This window comes from Neopelma chrysocephalum, unplaced genomic scaffold (assembly GCF_003984885.1).
Source record: "Neopelma chrysocephalum unplaced genomic scaffold, ASM398488v2 Primary Assembly neopelma1_62, whole genome shotgun sequence".
NCBI lineage: Eukaryota > Metazoa > Chordata > Aves > Passeriformes > Pipridae > Neopelma > Neopelma chrysocephalum.
Genome location: NW_020897719.1, coordinates 5,466,091 through 5,484,816, shown reverse-complemented (window position 1 = coordinate 5,484,816; position 18,726 = coordinate 5,466,091). Strand labels below are relative to the sequence as shown.

General features: G+C 40.1%; 1 protein-coding gene across 2 annotated transcripts in view; it reads left to right on the top strand.

Annotated features, from left to right (window-relative positions):
* Nucleotides 1-6,729: 6,729 nt before the first annotated feature.
* PNPLA8 (patatin like phospholipase domain containing 8) overlaps nucleotides 6,730-18,726 on the top strand; it is a 36,774-nt gene continuing 24,777 nt past the window's right edge. Inside the window, exons 1-6 of one of the 2 annotated variants that reach the window (XM_027682292.1) lie at nucleotides 6,730-6,842; nucleotides 7,827-9,036; nucleotides 9,970-10,119; nucleotides 11,337-11,488; nucleotides 12,156-12,250; nucleotides 15,586-15,757. In XM_027682292.1, coding sequence (XP_027538093.1) covers nucleotides 7,918-9,036; nucleotides 9,970-10,119; nucleotides 11,337-11,488; nucleotides 12,156-12,250; nucleotides 15,586-15,757 — 1,688 coding nt within the window. In that variant the 5' untranslated portion in view covers nucleotides 6,730-6,842; nucleotides 7,827-7,917. The remainder of the gene's footprint in view (nucleotides 6,843-7,826; nucleotides 9,037-9,969; nucleotides 10,120-11,336; nucleotides 11,489-12,155; nucleotides 12,251-15,585; nucleotides 15,758-18,726) is intronic. The other variant, XM_027682293.1, reaches the window with a different exon arrangement.

The following is an 18,726-nucleotide window of genomic DNA, read 5'->3' as shown; positions in this document are numbered from 1 at the left end:
GAACAGTAGGAATTGGAAGGAAGAGGAACAGGAATAAGGTCATTGACAATATCTAGTGTAAGATTATTTTCAATGGAGTATTTACCCAGGTGATGCAAGAAAAGGGGATCAGTGCTATTTTTAGCCTGAGAAGGTTTAAATACACATTTCTGAACAATAAGTTCACCAATTTATTGGCAAGGCAGAATGGAAAAAGCTTTCTCCTCTTGTTGAAACTAGGTGACTATGCACAAAAGAATGGAAGATTCATGAAACCAAGAAGAAACCCTGGAAAAAAAGGGGCATGTATCCCTGTGGGTAAAGCACTCCTGTGAGAAAGGCAATGCCACAGTCTGGTGTTTGCTGCTATATATACATTTTATACCAAAAGCTATGGTGTAATGAGAATGATATAAGGAACTTAGACCAGAAGCTATGGATATCTTTGTAGCTGACTTTCTAACCACAAGGCAGGAAAGTCATACCTACTTTTGCACTTACCCTTCTGTTCCAGGACACTTACTTTTCTCATTTGGAACAACTCCAACAGGAAAATCACCATGGGAATAACTTGGGTCTTTTCTGATTTTAGTCCATAAGGCTGCCCAAATGAGGCACTGGAGATAGCCAGTCTGGCTTGGTGTCTGTGCAGTCACAGCAGCAGCAGCACTGAGTGGGAGAGATGAGGTGGAATTTGGTGGAATTTGTTACAGTTCTAGTATGGTATATGCACATCACTGCTAGCTAGAAGGACTGACATTTTAGCGTGGGATTCAGTGTGGGATGCAGAATCTTGAGGATTCTGACCGTCCCGCCACACCTCTTTTAGAGGATATTTCTGGGAGAGGAAGGGGGTAACAACCCAAAATATTCACTGGTTATTAAGTGAACTGATTACATAATATTTAGTACAACAATTTATAATATTCTATGAAAAGAGTTGCCTCCTTAGCAAACGTGTTACTTCCATACTATTGTCCAAGATTCAGTGACAATAAGGAGCAAAGGAACCATAATTACTTTAGGCAACCGACATAAGGCAAAGACACTAAACAGTTACAATATAAGTCTTCACTTTGGAAGGCAATTTCACAACTGTGTGACCACCTGGCGAGGACAGTTTTCTCTGTAAGCTTCTCTTTTATTTGAGTTGCTTAAGCCTTTCTAAGGCTTCTAGAATTTTTAGTTCTTTCACAAGAGCAAAATATTGAAGGGAAGTAACAGAGATAAAAAAGCAATATGAAAATAATGTAGAAATGTTCTACTTGATTATTTTCAGTGTTTGTGCCAAAAACCACAGCCAAATAAAAGGCTGCAGAAAGCATCCATGCTGTTATAAGCATGATATTTGTGTCATGTGTTCAATGGTCTTAATTCTTATTGAGAACTTTCAGTGAACATTCATTCAAGTTGCAATTTAATTTTTCCACATTCTATCCCTGAAACTAAGGAAATGTTTTCCCATTTTTGTCTGCCATCTAGTGTTAGGAGACAGAATCCATGTGTTTACAAAGCTGAGTATATTTGGTGGCACTAAACAGCTTCTGTCTATGTCATACTATACTGACGAAAATAGAAAACAGTATTTTCCCTAAGGCTTGATTGAAGAAGTTAGATTTAAGCAATTATCTCAGCATTACTAGCAGAGTACTGCTGCACTAATATATGTTAATTTGTCATAGCGCTTTGAAATACTTCGGGGTTTTTTTAATTTTTCAAGCCTCTTAGGTGACACTGCTGTGTTTCCAGGATACCATCCATAATCAATATGGCAAGTAAAAAACCCCATTTATATATATTCAAAGGCTATTCATATTATAGCTTTGTATCAAACCTACAGTGAAAGTATGTGGCTAACTCCATTCATAGTCATTTTCACATGATATGGATGATCCCATTTATGACATTTTGAGATATATTTTATTTTAATAACTATTTTCTCAACATTAACATCTCATCCCGGAAGATGTTCTATTCGGGTATAATTCACCTAAGATGAAGTCACTGAACTCTGCAACTGGAATAGCAACAAAGAGAAAACTTAATTTTGTAAGGAGTTCTAGAATTAATTAATTTCAGTGTATTTGTGCCACCTTTTATAGTGAAGGAGAGTGTAATATTTCATATTTCATAGATCAAGACAGAGAACCCTAGAAAGACAAATTTTGGAACCATTATTTCTGGTAAATATCCAATTTTTATCAAACTCTCCCATAACCCATTAGGACTTTCTCTCCAAGCAGCAGTCCAAGACACACATACAAATGTGAGGGTTAAAAATAATTAATAGCGATTAAAAATATAGCTTGCATATAAATGAACACAGTCAACTCACTTGCAGTATTGACACCACAATACTTCAGCTATAACAAGACAAAAGTCACATACACCAAAGAAGTCTCTTTCATAAAAGCAGGAAGATTTATCACAATTTACTTGTAACTGGATTTACAAAAGTTTGCATCTTACCTGCAAAAACATGTACAATGAGAAAACCTTTTGAAAGCCTTTGATTTTTTAAATTAAGTTACAGAGATAGAACTCACCAAAATCGAACTACTTTCAATGTTGTCCTAAACTGAAAGCAATCATGTTTCAAGGGACCACTATGAAAGAACCTGAGTGCTGGGTATGCAACCTAATAGAGATCAGCAAAAACCCATCAATAATAACAACAGATTTCTTTCTTGAGACTTCCCATGGAAAGTACTGAAATGGAAGTATTTTTAAAACAGCTAATGTACATCCTATTAGAATTTAAATGTATCTTAAAATGTCATAAATGGGATCATCCATATTATGTGAAAATGGCTAAAATTGGAGTTAGCCACTCTGAATACCGTAGGTGGATTCACCTCTCTTATCTAAAAAGCAGGTGTTTAATCAAACAGGATGAACTCACCTTTGACTGCCAAGAGAGCTTATAAAATTAGCTTAGTTGAAGTGTCTATATCTTTTAAATAAATTTGAGATATTTTTTCTTAATATCATGACTGCAGTACAGAGAAGGCTAAATTGGCAAAATGTTTGGGAAGGCATGGATGCAGAATTTTTGCCTGGCAATACATAATTTTATCTTTTCTTGTCCAGTGTTTTCCAGTTCTTTCTGAGTTGCATGAGAAGCTGATGAATCATGCACTTCTGAACATGTCAGATCAGACAGGTCTGCTTGTCCTTGAGGAGAGCCATGTGGCAAGAACACATAGGTCTGTGATTAGAACTGAAATGCGAAATCCTTGAATTTTTTCCTTAGCAAAGGTATGAACCAACATACCACTGTACATATCCCACTAGTGAGACAAACGTCTGAGCAGGCACAGGAGAGAATTTTACAATGAGATTATGGGAGAAAGTGTGAGTGTTTAGGAAGTGGGCATGTGCAGCAAGAAGGGATCAGTTGCCTCCTACCTCCAATATCTTATTTGCCAGTCAAAGAGAAGCAGGATGTGTCCTGGCAGCATGAAGCTTATCGTGTCCAAACTTCCTTCTTACTGAAGTTGTAGGTCTCATTTTGCCTAACCCTTTGTTGTCATAAGAATGCAAGTCAACCTGTTTTAAGCCAGCTCAGACTCTAGTTTCAGTTGGGCCACTGTCTCAAGTCATCTGATGAGATACAATTTGGTTCACCTCACTGGCAAATACACAAGAGTCCTGGGGCTTACAGAAGGGCAAACACACCCAGGGAAGCTGCTTAAGCAAACACTGCTACCACACTCTAAAATGTATCAGTACCGTGTTGCTCTCATAAGAGTAACTGGCCTTTACCTAACTCATACAGCAAGGGGCAGCGAAACCTCCCTGCTTAGCTGCATCTGGCAGGCACCACTGCTGTTTGAGCTATTTGGTTTAAAAACGAGCTTAACCATATATAATGAAATGTCATGGTAAATTAAAGAATAGCACACAAGCCCTAAAAACAGCTCCCAGGAGTAAGCTACCACTAGATAATACAACCAGATGTGTAGTAATCCACAAACAAGACAGGCAGACCATACCTGCAGAACAGGCCAGAAAGTAGCAGCTCTAAAAGCATTTTGGAGGGAACAGATGAGCACCTGGGTGTGAACTGCCACTGTCCTATGCAAAAGGATCCTAGATAATATGTGGCTCATGAGCTATTTGTGGCCACTGAGTACTTCACTGAGGAAGTGGCACGCCTTGAGTGTAAAAAGTTCATTGCATTGGGTTAATGTGACGAGGTTTTGGTAGGGGAGGGGGAGGAACTACTGGGGTGGCTTCTGTAAAAAAAAAACACCAGAAGCTGCCCCTGTGTTGGAAGGTGTCAATTCCAACAGGCTCCAAGATGAACCCATCACCGGCCAAAGCTGAGCCCATCAGCAATAGGGGTAGTGCCTCTGTGATAAAATAGTTAAGAAATGGAAAAAATTTCTGCACAGCAGCAGCTGGGAGAGAGGAGTGAGATTATGTGAGAGGAACAATTCTGAAGACATCTGGGGCAGTGAAGAATGAGGGGGAGGAGGTGCTCCAGGCACCAGAGCAGAGATTCCCCTGCAGCCCCTGGAGGAACTCACGCCAGAGCAGGTGGGTGCCTGAAGGAGGTTGTGACTCTGTAGGAAGCCCATGCTGGAGTAGGCTTCTGGCAGGACCTGTGGACACATGGAGAGAGAAGCCCAAAGCCCACACTGGAGCAGGTTTTCTGGCAGGACTTGTGCCCCCATGGGGCATCCACACTGGAGCAGTCTGCTCCTGAAGGAAGGAACACCATGCACCCCATAGAAGGGATCCATGCTGGAGCAGTTTGTGAAGAGCTGCAGCCCATGGGAAGGATTCGCATTGCAAAAGCTCATGGAGGTCTGTCTCCTGTGGCAGGAACCCCACGCTGGAGCATGAAAAGGGTGTTAGGAGTCCTCCCCCTGAGGAGCAAAGAGCAGCAGAGACAATGTGTGACAAACTGACTGCAGCCCCCATACCCCGTCTCCCTGTACCACTGGGTGAAGTTGGGCCTGGAAAGAAAGAGGGTTGGAGAGTGGGTGTTTTAAGACTTGATTTTATTTCTCATTACCCTATTCTGATTTAATTGTTATTATATTAAACTAATTTCCCCAAGTCAAGCCTGTTTTGCCCATGATGGTAACTGGTGAGTGATCTCTCCTTGTCCTTATCCCAACTCATGAGCCTTTTGTTCTATTTTCTCTCCCCTGTCCAGCTGAGGAAGGAAGTGACAGCGCAGCTCCAGTGGGCATCTGGCATCCAGCCAGGGATGTCCTGCAGTGGGAGATGTGTAGAGTTTAACCTGTTCAATTTATTAAAAAATACGTTATATTAATTACAGCATGTAATAAATACAAATTTTCCTGTGGGGAATAAAATGCAAGCTAAGAAAACTAATTTTACTTTTTTATTTGTGAGAAAGAACAGAAGCACATAACTGGTATCTGAAACTACAAATGGGATGTGACCTTCTAACACTGGGGGCAAGGATCCTATCACTCCACCCACACACACAGCACATCCATGCTCCCTTGCCATCATCATCCAAAGTCTTTGCAACTTCACTAAAATTGTGTTTCAGACAGGCCATGCAGACAGGAAGCTCATGGTTTTGCTGCTGCTCTGAAGCCTAGCTGTAAAAGAGCAAGGTGCCCACTAAGCCTATGAAACCATGAAAACCACTCTGTCGTCATTGCCCAAGAGTTAAGTAGGAGACGCCACGAGATATTCCCACAGCACCTGCACCAAGCGGCCACAGAGGTTGGGTAGGGGCTCTTCTCCTTCTCCCAGCCCCTCACTCACAGCGCCTCTGGCAGGGGACAGCACCAAGAACCCAACACCACCAGCAGCGTGGGACACAATGAGCTCCACTGCGCCCAACCAGAAAGCCAAACAAATCCTGGGCTGTGTCAAAAGCAGTGGGGCCAGCAGGGGATTCTGCCCTTTTACTCTGCACTTGTGAGACCCCACCTGGAGTGCTGCATCCAGCTCTGGGGTCCCCAATACAAGAAGGACATAGAACTGTTGGAGCACGTCTAGAGGAGGGCCACAAAATTCATAAGAGGACTGGAACACCTCCCCTGTGAAGACAGGCTGAGAAAGTTGGAGCTGTTCATCCTGCAGAATAGGTTGTGTGGAGACCTCATAGCAGCGTCCAGTACCTGAAGGGGGCCTACAGGGAAGCTGAAGAAGCACACTTTGTCAGGAACTGTAGTATTAGGACAAGCAATAGCAGGTACAAATTGAAAGAGGGGAAATCGAGGCTAGACATTAGTAATAAATTCTTTAGTGTGAGGGTGGTGAGGCACTGGAACAGGTTACCCAGGGAGGACGTGGATTCCTCAACCCTGGCAGTGTTCAAAGCCAGGTTGGATGAGTCTTTGAACAAGCCGTTCTAGTGAGAGAGAGGCTGGGACCGGTTGATCCTTTTGGTCCGTTCCAAGCCCTTCCCATTCCGTGATTTCGTCACGGTCACCGGGCGGCGCACCCCCCCGGCGTGCCGTCGCGCACGTCGCCGCCCGCCACGCCCGTCCCCGCCGGCGCGCACGCGCAGCAGCTCCGCCCCGCCCCGGCCGTGATCTCGCGTCACCGCCCCGCCCCCCGCGGCGACCCGTGAGGCGGTGGCGCGTGCCCCAGCTGTTTCCGGCACCCGAGGCAGCGCAGGCGCAGTAGTGCGGTCTGGCGCGGCGAGTGTTGTCGTTCCCGGTTCGGTCGCTCGCGCCCGCTCCCCCCGGGCGGTACCACTCGTGAGGGCGCGGCCCCGGACCGCGCTCGGCCCCTGACTGGGCTCGGCGGCGGCGGCCGGGGCAGAGGGGGAAGGCGGAAGCCGCTGCCCGGCAGGTATCGCCGCCGGGACGGGCCGTGTCGCGTCGCCACCGGGTCATGGGGGGAACGGGGGCGGGGGGAACACGGTGAGCGCGTGCCGGGCATACGGTGCTTGCGCGCGTGACGCGGGGTGGGCCAGGGACAGCGGGGACGGGACGGGACGGGACGCCGTGCTTGTTTACGCGGCCGCTCTCGGCAGCGATTCTGCGAAATGGCGCAAGGCAGGAACAGCGCCCGCTCCCCCCCGGGACAGGAGGAGCCCCTGTGCCTTTATAACACGGCCCACCGGCGGGGCCCGCAGCCCGGAGCGTGGCGCGGACCCAGCGGGACAAGCACAGCTCAGGCAGAGGAGACCGTAAGTAACGACGCCGCAGGGTGCGGCGGTGTCATCTCTTCTGTCACTGTGGCGTCGGCCTGCGCAGAAGTTGGCCTGCATGCCTACCTGGCAGCCCTCCTCGGCACTTGTCACGGGGGCTAGAGAAGCCTGGACTTGCCATTTGGGCAGGTAATGGATTTGTGCCTGAAGTGTCAGCGCAGCTCTGGTGTGCTGTGTAAAACGCTGCTCCGCCCGTCGCATCTTTCTTTGCAGAGCAAGGATTATATACTGCCCTTGGCTCTTGGGATAGACGTGTCCCATTGAACTTTCCTCAAAGAATTGGCGTCCCTCCTCCCCTGTGAGGAATTCTGCAAAGGGGTTGTAATATAATGACATTTCAAATGTGATTTCTGAACGAGGTAATTTGGTAAAGAAAGAGAAATTTCTCTCTATAGGAAAAAATAGCAATCAATTTTCTGTATGTCACTAAATGCTTTTGAGAAGTGTAACATTGCTTAAGATAGGCTTAAACTGGCCTTTAGGGAGTAGCATGTTGAAATGTTGGGGTGGCGCTACCAAATGTCCTGAGCAGTAAATATTCCCATGAGCTTATTTGATTTGAATGTTTATCTGTCTTTACAGAAAGCGTAAATAAGCTGCATCTGCCTTAAACCACTCTGTGATTTTTAGTTTACTTGTTACTGTATATGGGTCTCCATTGTTGGTTTTTTGTTGTTTTTTTTTTCTTTTTCAGATAACACTACAATATGAGACTTATTTATTGAAATATATTTTCTGGAGTCAAGTAGAAAGCAACATAGAAAAGGTGTAATTATTTATAAGTAATGACAGTTCAATTATCTTTGGACGCATATTTGGTCTTTTTTATTAACCCAAAAAATCTTTGGTGGAAGCAAAGAAACAAATATCTGTGTTTGTATAGACCTAAAGTCTGCTGGAGGATAAATCATGCCACACACCTGAGAGTTTTGCATACAAGCGAACCTCGGTGTAAATGGGCCAGAAGCAGAACATTTTGGTATAGCAAATATATTTACAGTCATGAGTTTTTATACTGTAGAATTTCTAAACTTCTGACTTCTTCCAAAGGACTTACAAAGGTGAGCATTCGCATGTCACGAATTAAGAATACTATAGAATCTGTTTCAAAGGCTGTGTCTGGCACTCACAGTGAACTGGTGTCACGAATAGCTCGACTAAAGTCACACTCGGGTACTTTGGGAAAAGCAAATAAAAGCAGTGCAGATGTAAATAACATCAATGCAGATCTAGGCAATGATAAAAAAGTCACAGATGCCAGAACTCGGGAGGATTGCAACAGAGGCCCAGCTGCAAAGAAATCCACTTGTGCAAGTGAAAGCGTGGAATCTGTGTTAGTAAGTTCAAGTGGTACTTGTCAAGATACTCCAGAAGTTTCAGCATCTACTAAAAACCACCTTTTTCATATAAGCTACTTTTCTACAAATTTTGGAGAGACTTATAACTTTGTAGCTGATCATATCAACTCCTACTTTGGTAATTCTGTTATGGAACAAGAGAAAAAAAGGAATGCTTCATTACAGGACTCTAAAAGTGAAGAGAGGAATAACCTTGATTCATCAGAATATACTGTAACGAGTGAAAAAAAGACAGTGGATTCAGCAGCTACTTTAGCTCCTGAAGCAGAGACTCTGGGTGCTGAAAAGACAAATACTGCCCTTCCAGTTTCCACTAAAAAAAGTATTGCAAACTTTCTTTCGTATCCCAGTAACAGCGTACAAGCTTTTGTAGACAGCTATATTGGGGGGCTGGTTCCCAAGTTAAGATCTGAATCAAAAGTTGTTTCACCAGAAAAGAGTAAACAGCCAGAACAAGAAGTGTCTGAGAAGACTGATGAGGAGAAATCAAAAGAGGCCAAGACTGCAGAAGAGAGGGAAAAGCATCTGTCTCTTCAGAGGGAAAAGGCAAGTCTTTGTTTAGTGTTAATTATTTATGTATTATTTCTATGTATATTTTATACAAGTGTATATATACACTGCACTAGTGTATATACCTATATGGAACCATACATATACATACATGCTTACGTAAATAAGTATATACCTGTGTCTGTACTTACATATGTGCACATACTTTTATTCATATGCATACCTACATATAAGTACATATGTGGTGTCCCTGTCCATGGCAGGGAGGTTGGAACTAGAGGGTGTTTAAGGCCCCTTCCAACCCAAACTGTTCTATGATTTATTCTATGTACTTTGATAAATAAGTGTATGTGTAAAACTGTATAAATTTTCATATATATGCATACTATATATAAACTTACAAATACATATATGTACTTAAAAATAGGTATATATACATCTGTATACATGTATAAAAATACGTATATACTTTTTATAGAAGTACACATATGTATATGTAAGTTTATATATAAAGCATGTCTGTATATATATAAATATACACACGTGTGTGTACGTGTGTGTGGTATATACATATATTTAGTTCGTGTATACGTAGAGAGACTCCATAAATACAGACAGATCGAATTGTGGGGGTTTTTTGTAGTTATAGTAATTTCACAGTTCATGGTTTGTTTATGGTTCAAATACCATGATTTCAGAGTTGCCCTGAAAATACACCTGAGTACATGCTGACACGTTTGTTTGGTGTATTCTTGCTGTGAGCTGACTTTATTTAGTTTCCTAGTTGAGAATCAAAAGGTTGTCTGTTTCCAGTTTAAGCAATGCTTACTTGGAACGTGTAGCAGGTCTCTAGTACAACATTCTGTTCATTCCTTCTGAGAAATCTTAAAATAACACATTGGAATTGGTGTTGACATAATTTGACACATTTCTTAGAGTAGTTTTATATTATCTGTTTATCTTTTTTAGATTATTGCAAGAGTGAGTATTGATAACAGGACTCGAGCTTTAGTTCAAGCCCTACGAAGATCCACTAATCGAAGAGTCTGTATCAGCAGGGTTGAAGAACTGACCTATCATCTTCTGGAATTTCCAGAGAGCAGAGGAGTTGCAATTAAGGTGCAAATAGTCCTTATGCTTGGATAAAAATTAAATATCTGACAGATGATTGATATAGAATAACATAAAACCTTGTTATTTGCTTCTGTGGACTAGTCTTATTTGTAAAGATTACAACTTGAATGTCTCTTTTTGTAACTCTTTAGCTGGTTCAAGCAGATTCGTGTCCAAACTATCAGCAGTTTAGCTAAAGGCTCCTAAGATTGCCATGTTTAATTTAGAAGCCTACGACATGGTCATGTGGGGAGGTGGTATAGCTTTTTCTAATGGTAGGGGAAGGTCGTACGCTGTGTCCTCTGTGGCAGTTGACCAGATGGGAATGTGCTGTACAGTTGATCTGCACATGCACAGTACTTTCTATGCTTGTTTACATGCTTCCTTCAAAGAGAGAAGGCAAGAGTGAAGTGTAACCATCAAATAAGTGCATCTAATCTAGTCCTACTCATTTTCTTCCCTGCAGTGAGGGGACAGGAGGTGGGTGGTAGACTATTCGAGAAGTACTAGCTCAATCACAACATTTGTCAGCCTTATGCCTTTTTCCACAAGATGTGATAAATGTGTGACATAGATTGTAGAATTTCTGAGAAAGCAACCTTTGGGAGTGGAGTGCAGGCCAGATGAATCATTTGGGCAGGGTACAGGTCAGGAGTCCACATAAATATATGTGACTTACTTTATTATGAAAGAGTATATCCACTCTTCCCATTTTGATTGTAATGCTCTATATATTTGTAGTAATGTACATTTAAAAAGTACTCCATGTGAGGAAGAATTTTAATATTTGTTATTAGTGTACTTAGAAGGCATTTCTTGTTTTGAAACAATGTGATACTTTTTAAGCAAAATCTGGGCTTTTACGTATACTTGATATGCTACATACTCAAATCTATATTTGGCTAATGTGACATTAGGCCAATTAAACTTAATTCCTGGTGAATGTAGCTTTTCTAGCTATTCGAAAGATTTGCGTTTCACCTTGATTGCTGAATTTTGATAGGTAGTTACTTTTAGCAATGAGGTGTGTACAACATAATATTGCCATCCTTTATTTCCATTTTTAGAGAGAGAAAGATAGGTAAATACAGTTTTGAAGAAGTTTTCCTTCAAGTTTAACTAATATTACTTCTATACTTAAATGCCAAACTAGTAAATTTAAGCACGGATTCTTTTGCTATAAACATATGGTTGGAATGAAATACCTTTGTATTCATCAATAGGAAAAAGTAATCCCATGCCTGCTGCGACTGAGACAGGCTAATGATGAAAGTCTTCAGGCTGCTGTTAGAGAAACTTTAGCTTTAATTGGATATACCGACCCTGTGAAAGGCTGGGGAATTAGAGTCCTCACCATTGATGGAGGAGGAACAAGGTAAAACTTCTGTAGCCTTTTTTGTACTGTAATTAGAAATAAAATTTCAGTTTCTCTTTGATAAATGTATGCCCAAAGAGGCAGTTCATGATTTACATTTGTGTTACATGGATATTGTTTTTGTATGGATTGGTACTTGACCGGTGCTCTGTTTGGTGCTTGTTTTGCCATACACAATTATCTTGCTCTATCCCAACTGAGTTAGCACGCTTGCATGCCAGAAGCACAAGTCTGTGGTCTGTAACGCATCTCTCCCATTATTTCAGACACATTGAATTGGGGTCATACAAACCCCACACAGAAAAATACTGTACCCCAAGGGGCATTGTACAGCCCTGTTAAGACCAAACTTAAAGTGCTGTGTGGTGTGGATGCAGCTAAAATCTCGAGTCTACATCCACAGAATGATCATCCCCAAGCCTTTACTACAAACCAATATGGCTGAAGCTGTTGAGTACTATTTTTGATATGTCTGAGTATGTAATTTATATTTAGTATTCATCATTCTATTTTAATTGTGTTCTGCTACTCTTTTATTCCCCGAATTATTCAGTATTCTTACTGTTGTAGTTATTGAATTATAATTAGCTCCAAGACCACCTTTAGTTAATTATGACTGTGTAAGATAAAACTGCCATTTCATGTGAGGGGGATTTTTGTGTTTCAGGGGCTTAGTTGCACTTCAGACTCTACGGAAACTAGAAGAACTAACTGGAAAGCCAGTTCATCAACTTTTTGACTACATCTGTGGTGTAAGCACAGGTAATTATTAAGCCACAATTTGGAATTTTGCTGTGAATATAGTAAAAGAACATCTGAGAATTAAATGTAGGTTTTACAGTTTCTGACTTAGAGGGTAAGCTGGGAAAGCATAGGTGTGATTTCTAAAGCCTGTCTTTTTTTTTCTATATAAGAACTTCGGGTGGTTTATGATAGTTGTGACTTCAAACTGATTTGTCATTGTTTTCAATTAATGTGAAATCTTCACTTTGCACACAGATACAGTTATCTTAGATATTTATGGGACTTCACAGACAACTAAGGTAATGCCCCTCAGGAACTCATATTGAGTCAGTAATGCTTCCCATCTTTGTTAATGACCTGCACAGCAGGACAGAGTGTGCCTGTAGCAAGATCTTGGATGATTTAATTTAGAGGAAGTGGTCAGTATAGTGGTACCCCTGTTCAGATTGGCCTGTACAGGTTTGACAAGTTCAGTAAAGCTAAATACAAAGCCCTCCATCTAGAAACCAGCTTTAAAGAAAAAGACCTGGTCTTGATTGGTACGAGCTGGACATGAATCATCAGTGTACCCTTGAGCACAGAAAGCCGACCACACTGGCTTGCATGGACAAGAACATACCTGACAGATGAAGGGTCTCTGTTTGGCTATAAATGTCTAGTTTGGGGCTTCTCTGTAAACCCTGAATTTGTGGGGTGTGTTCTTGTACATACTGAGTGAGTCTGGCAGAGGTCAAGTAGATAATCAGGTGACTGGATCTCATGACATGTAAGGGAGAGAGTGCAAAAACTGGGTTTGTTCAGCCTTGAGAAGAGCAGGCTAAAGTGAGGCCTTTTTGCTGTTTCAGTTAATGAGAAAAAATAAAGATGGAGCTAGAGTCATCTTGAAGGTGCACAGTGATAGGAGAAAAGCCAACGGACAAGCTGTAGTATGGGAAGTTATAATTAGGTTACAGAATCTTGTTTTTCTTGCAGAGATGGTCAGACACTGGAAGGAATTGCCTGCACAGGCTGGGGAATCTCCATCCATGGAGATATTCAAAACTTGGCTGAACAAGTCCCAAGTAACCTATTCTAATTGAACCTGTTTGAACAGAGGCTGGACTAGATGACCTCTACAGGTCCCTCCCAGACTTAATTACTCTTGTGACTCAGAGTTAAGTTACTCCTCCCTAGAAAGTAAGAAACTAAAGCATAAGTTTCTCTTTAAAGGATAGTCGTCTCCTTCAGAAATGGTGCTAGACCATTAGCCACGCAATGCTGATTTCTAACATAAGGTATATGCTGTAGTTCAATAGCTCAGTTTCCTTTAGAAAATCATTCAACATTATTCAAGTTTTTTGCACTATACTTATATTCTATACAGTTTAATTCAGAAATTATATTAAACACAGATGACCATGACAAGAGAAAATGTTTGTGTTTCCAGAGATTTGCTTAATAGACTCAGTAGTAAAGGAGAATGTTTAGGTCTACCAGACAGAATTTGTTAGTAGGCACAATATAGTTCCCTGTTTTACAGTTTAAATAATCTTGCAAAGAAATCCTTCGTTAGTTAATTTAGCAGTAAGTGGTTGTTTCCTTGGAAGATAGTTTCCCTGCAAAATACTTCGCCGATTTCTTCAATCATAACAAAGACATTTTATCTTGGATAGAGAGGCCTAGTGTTCTTAATTTGATCCCACTACTCTCACTAGAACTAACTTTATTTTTAATTCTTCCCCAAATTTTTGCTTTTGTAACTGCTACTAAGTACTTAACATATTCTTTTAAATGTTGTTTATACTATCAAGCTTTTGTCTGCAGTAGTCCAGCTCACAATAATAGATGACAAGACGTGGCTGGGAGAGGTTATGCACATCTGTCAGCATGTACTAGCAGTTCTGTTTGTGTTGACAGTACATATGCCAGTGAACCTGGATGAATTGTGCTTTACAGGAGTGATGTGTTAAATGATAAGAAAGGATGCCTCTTGTGCATTGCACTTCTCTTTTCTGCTGTGCTTTCTGTATTTCTTAATATCATTTGCCTTTGAGGTTTAGAAATAATCAGTTTTCTGTGAATTCAGCATCACAGAGTCTGTCTTTGTAGTTAGCTTTCGTGTACTTGTCTTCACTGGGGGCCAGAGCATTTCAATGCAGCAGTCACAGAGAAAGGTCACTGCGATGATGCTGTAATAGGCCCTGAAACCTTGGAAACTGCTCACCAAAATAGCAAATGTGTGGTAATGTAGAAGTGATGCTGGAGAGTTTAGAGGAAAACAAGATAGCAGAGGATTTGCATGATGTGGGAAAATGGTATTTCTCTGCTGCTAGGTGTTAGAATACAGGCATTTGGTGATTTGGCAATTAAGTTTCTCTTGATGAAACTTAGTGTCAAAGAGGCCCAAGTTTCCTTAAGCGTTTGTGCTACTTTTTAAGAAACTGAGACCATCAATGCACTGATGCTCAGCTATCAGGGTGGTGGGGTTTGTGAGAGCGAGGGGCTTGGAAGTCACGTTTCCTTTAAAGCCATCTGTAATTCCTGCATGTAGTTTGTTCTGCACATGTGTTGTACTCTTACTCTGTTTAAAACGTTTGCACCTTTTAGAAATAATTTTATTCAAACCTATTGCATTTATTTGCAAATTGAAAAAATCATGTGTCCTAACTATTCCTAACGCTTAATTACATGCTCTCACAGTATTGCACAATTAGATTTAAAGCTTATATGTGTCCCTTTCAGTTTATTATATCTAAGAATTGTATAATGCGTTAATTGTATTTCTCCGCAGTCTTTATTGGTATTCAACAGCCATGCTTTTTAGATGCTGTTGTTTTTTCTCCTATAAGGCTAGGTTTTTGTTAGGCATACACTAGATGGCAGCATGCATGAGACTAACTGTAAATGATTGCAACCAAATCCTAACTACTCAAAACTCCCTTATTTTTAAAGAATTTTCTGAGAATTTTTCTCTACTGACTTAAGAGTTTTCAAAATAGCAAGTAATGCTCCAAATATGTTTCTAATATCACAACATAGATTTCTCTTACTTATTTCTCTTTCCAAGTAAAGCAGTGGATTTAATTTGTTTTCTGCCCTGTACTTGTTTGCAGGGATGAAATCTGCAAAATGAAATAATGTCACTTTTCAACTTCTCATATTTCAGGTTTTGAAAGTAGACTGTTTCTATCTTATATATGTCCCTTTAAAACGTGGTCTGTGATGTCTGAACAGAAATTTAGCGATATAAATGTAAATTGGTCTTCCTATTTCCAGACAGATACTCTGCTAACCTATGACCTACATTAACTGTAATCCATCTTTGTAATCTCACTTCAGGCTACATTTTATATTGCAAAATATTTGTTTTTCAGGAGCTATATTAGCTTTTATGTTGGGGTTGTTCCATATCCCTCTGGATGATTGTGAAGAACTGTACCACAAATTAGGATCAGATGTTTTTAAGCAGAATGTCATTGTTGGAACAGTCAAAATGGGTTGGAGCCACGCCTTTTATGACAGTGATATATGGGAAAAAATGCTCAAGTAAGTAAATAATGATCGGGTGAAAAATAATTAATGTAGTGCCTGAGTGCATTTGGTTTTGTTATTGCTTCACTGGTAATGAAAATTCTTAAAACAATTAGAAAGGAGTAGCATATACTCTAATTCTTTTGAAATAGCTGCTTTCATATTTACCAAAACACTGAAAGCCTTTAACGTAATGGTTTCTGTTTCTGGGGAATAAAGTAAGCTTTAATGCACTGATTTCTGATTATATTCCTGTATGCTTGCCAGCTCTGTTTGATCTGACTCATTGCAGATTTGCTGCAAAATTTACTAGCCACCTGCTGTGCCTTTTTTCTTATAGGAGATTGGTGAGAAATGAAATTATGTGCTCTAGTAGGGATTTTTAATGTTGGGGGTTTGCCCATTGTCCCTTTCTTTGAAAAGGGAAATGAGCTGTAAGGATCACAATGAAAAAATGTCCTCAGTGTCAGAGTTGCCCATTAAATGGTATTTGTTCTTAGAAATGTATACACATGCATTAATGGCTACACAGGAAAAGTCACTGTAAGGAAGTACTGTATTATGTGTTTTACTCATCTGTATTGGTATTGATAGTTCAATTGTTTATAATTTTTAGCAAACTAGTATCATAGTCTCCCAACCAACATAAGCTGGCACTACCACTGAAAGAACTGAAACAGCCTTTTCTGAGAGAAAATGTAAAAAGGTAAAAGGTTCCTTCTGATAAATAATAAGTTCCTTTGGGAACATGATTAGTGTGTTTTATGAGATTGAAAGAGGTTTTTTTCTAGACTTTTTGTGGGAATACCTGTGCTGTTTGAGTTTTAAGCATATCACATCTTTGAAGCACCACTTCTCTGTGCTCTTGCATGTTTTTAGAAATAAATATGTTTATCAAATTAATATCATGAACTTTTCAGGTATCTGGAAATCTTTTTTTTAGAAATGAGATTTTTCTCTGCCTTTCGTCTTTCCCCCCCGCTCAACTAAAAGAAGTCTTGTGAAAATCACGATAACCTCATATGAAAGTATTTTACATGCTTTTAATTAAAATGCTATTTTTTTTTTGCAGCTGTAGCACATTAGGTGAAGAATTCCAGTGCAATAGACAGAAGCCAGGCAATTAATATACTATCTATAGACTGAATTAAAAATTAAATGTGCTGATCAACAAATGACTTCTTGTTGACCTAATTTTGCAGTGTTGAAGGGAGATTCTATGCCTACCCAACATTTTATTGAAGGGATTCCTGGAGGCTTCCTTGTGGTGTGGGAGCCTGGAACTAAGAAAGGGAATTAAAAGGCTGTATAGCATCTCTTTACACCAAGTGAAGGAGAGGTCTAACTTTCAGTCATAGTGTGAGGAAACTGCTCTCTATGTTTTGTTTTAAATTTAAAAGCCTTACTTGTGCTGGGTGGGTTTTTGTTGCTTAAATGCTAGCTTGTCTCCCTTCCTTGAAATAGAGAATATCCATTGACAATATACAGGCATGCAATATATGTTTAGCCATACCATGGTATCAGTGGTTATATTTTTTGACAGAAAGTATTCCCGCTGAAAATAATTAAGCTGATGTTACATTAGGCTAATGTTCCATGCATTCATGAGGTATGTTATAAATTCCATTTCAGAAAATGGCAACTAATTTTAGTTAACTGACTTTTTATTCAGAGTGCTATAGGGAATTGCTTTTAAGTCTTATGTATTTGTCTGTTTTAACTTTTCTTATATATTTCTCGAGTTGCAGTTTGAGGACTGGTTTTAATCAGTTACATTGTGCAGAAAATTATACTTACCACATATCAGTCTTACGTAGTGCTGTATTGAATTGCATTTGTAAGAAGAACCTGGCTTATAGTTCCAACTTTTCTGTTTTCTTTTGACTGTTGTTTGCATATACGATTTTTTTCTTGCATATGTCTGAAGAAACTACTGGAGAAATTTGGTGAGCAGCTAGGGGTTTTCACAAGCTAGCTAAAATACTGGAATTGAGAAGCACTCAATCACTTTATGGAGCGTAGGATAAAAGCTACATGTTCTCTTTTGGTAGGAAAATGGATAATGTATGTGTTTGGGAATGCAAGTAATAATACTTCAAACCAGTATTTGTTTTGCAAATTGAACACTGTTTTCTAGCAAGTGGATGGGCAGCACATTCTGTACCAGCATGTGCTATAAAAGTCTCTCCTGTAGGTTTGGTAAGGATGTAATAGTTTCCTGGTACTACTGTTGTTGTTAGAAGAGGGTGAAAGGTACAATTTTGCCTTTCGCATTGAATGCTCTTTCTCAAGTGTTTGATTGCACCGTTGCTGTAGCCCATTAGAATGTTTCTTCAAGCATGTTGTTGGCAGTATGTTGTTCACAGCGTTACTGAAATAGGTGTTGCAATATTAGTGACTTGAAGCAATGAAACAGCAACGTTTGTGAAAGAGACTTATGTAGGTCACGTCTAGAGGACATAAGCACAGACAGACACAAGCAAAGTAGATAAATGCAAAAATAGGGAAATGAAATTATGTGTAAAGTAATAACCTGTGAGTGGAAAAATGTAAAATGCTTACAGGATTTAAAGTAGCTTTAATATCAAAAGTGATTTGGGTGCTGTCATGGACAGTTTAATGAAATGTCTGTATTCTTGTGGTCAAACAAGGTGATTGTCAGTTGGGACTGAAAATACAGAAAATATTATGATGCCGTTATATTAATTTGTAATACAGTTTCACTTAAAATACTATTTACAGTCCCGGTTACCCCATTTTAGAAAATGTTTCTGTTGCAAGATTGTTAAAAAGTAGCCAGTGACCTAAAGACAACATACACAAAGGCACTAGGAGTCTTCAACTTGTTTGCTTTTTTTCATGATAAAGTGGTAATTTGAGATAAATAAGGTATCTTGAGAATTACCAGTCTCCTCTTTTCTTTGTGATCAAGGGAATATTCAATAAAAGTAAAATTAGAAGACTTTCTTTTTTTACTGCAGTAT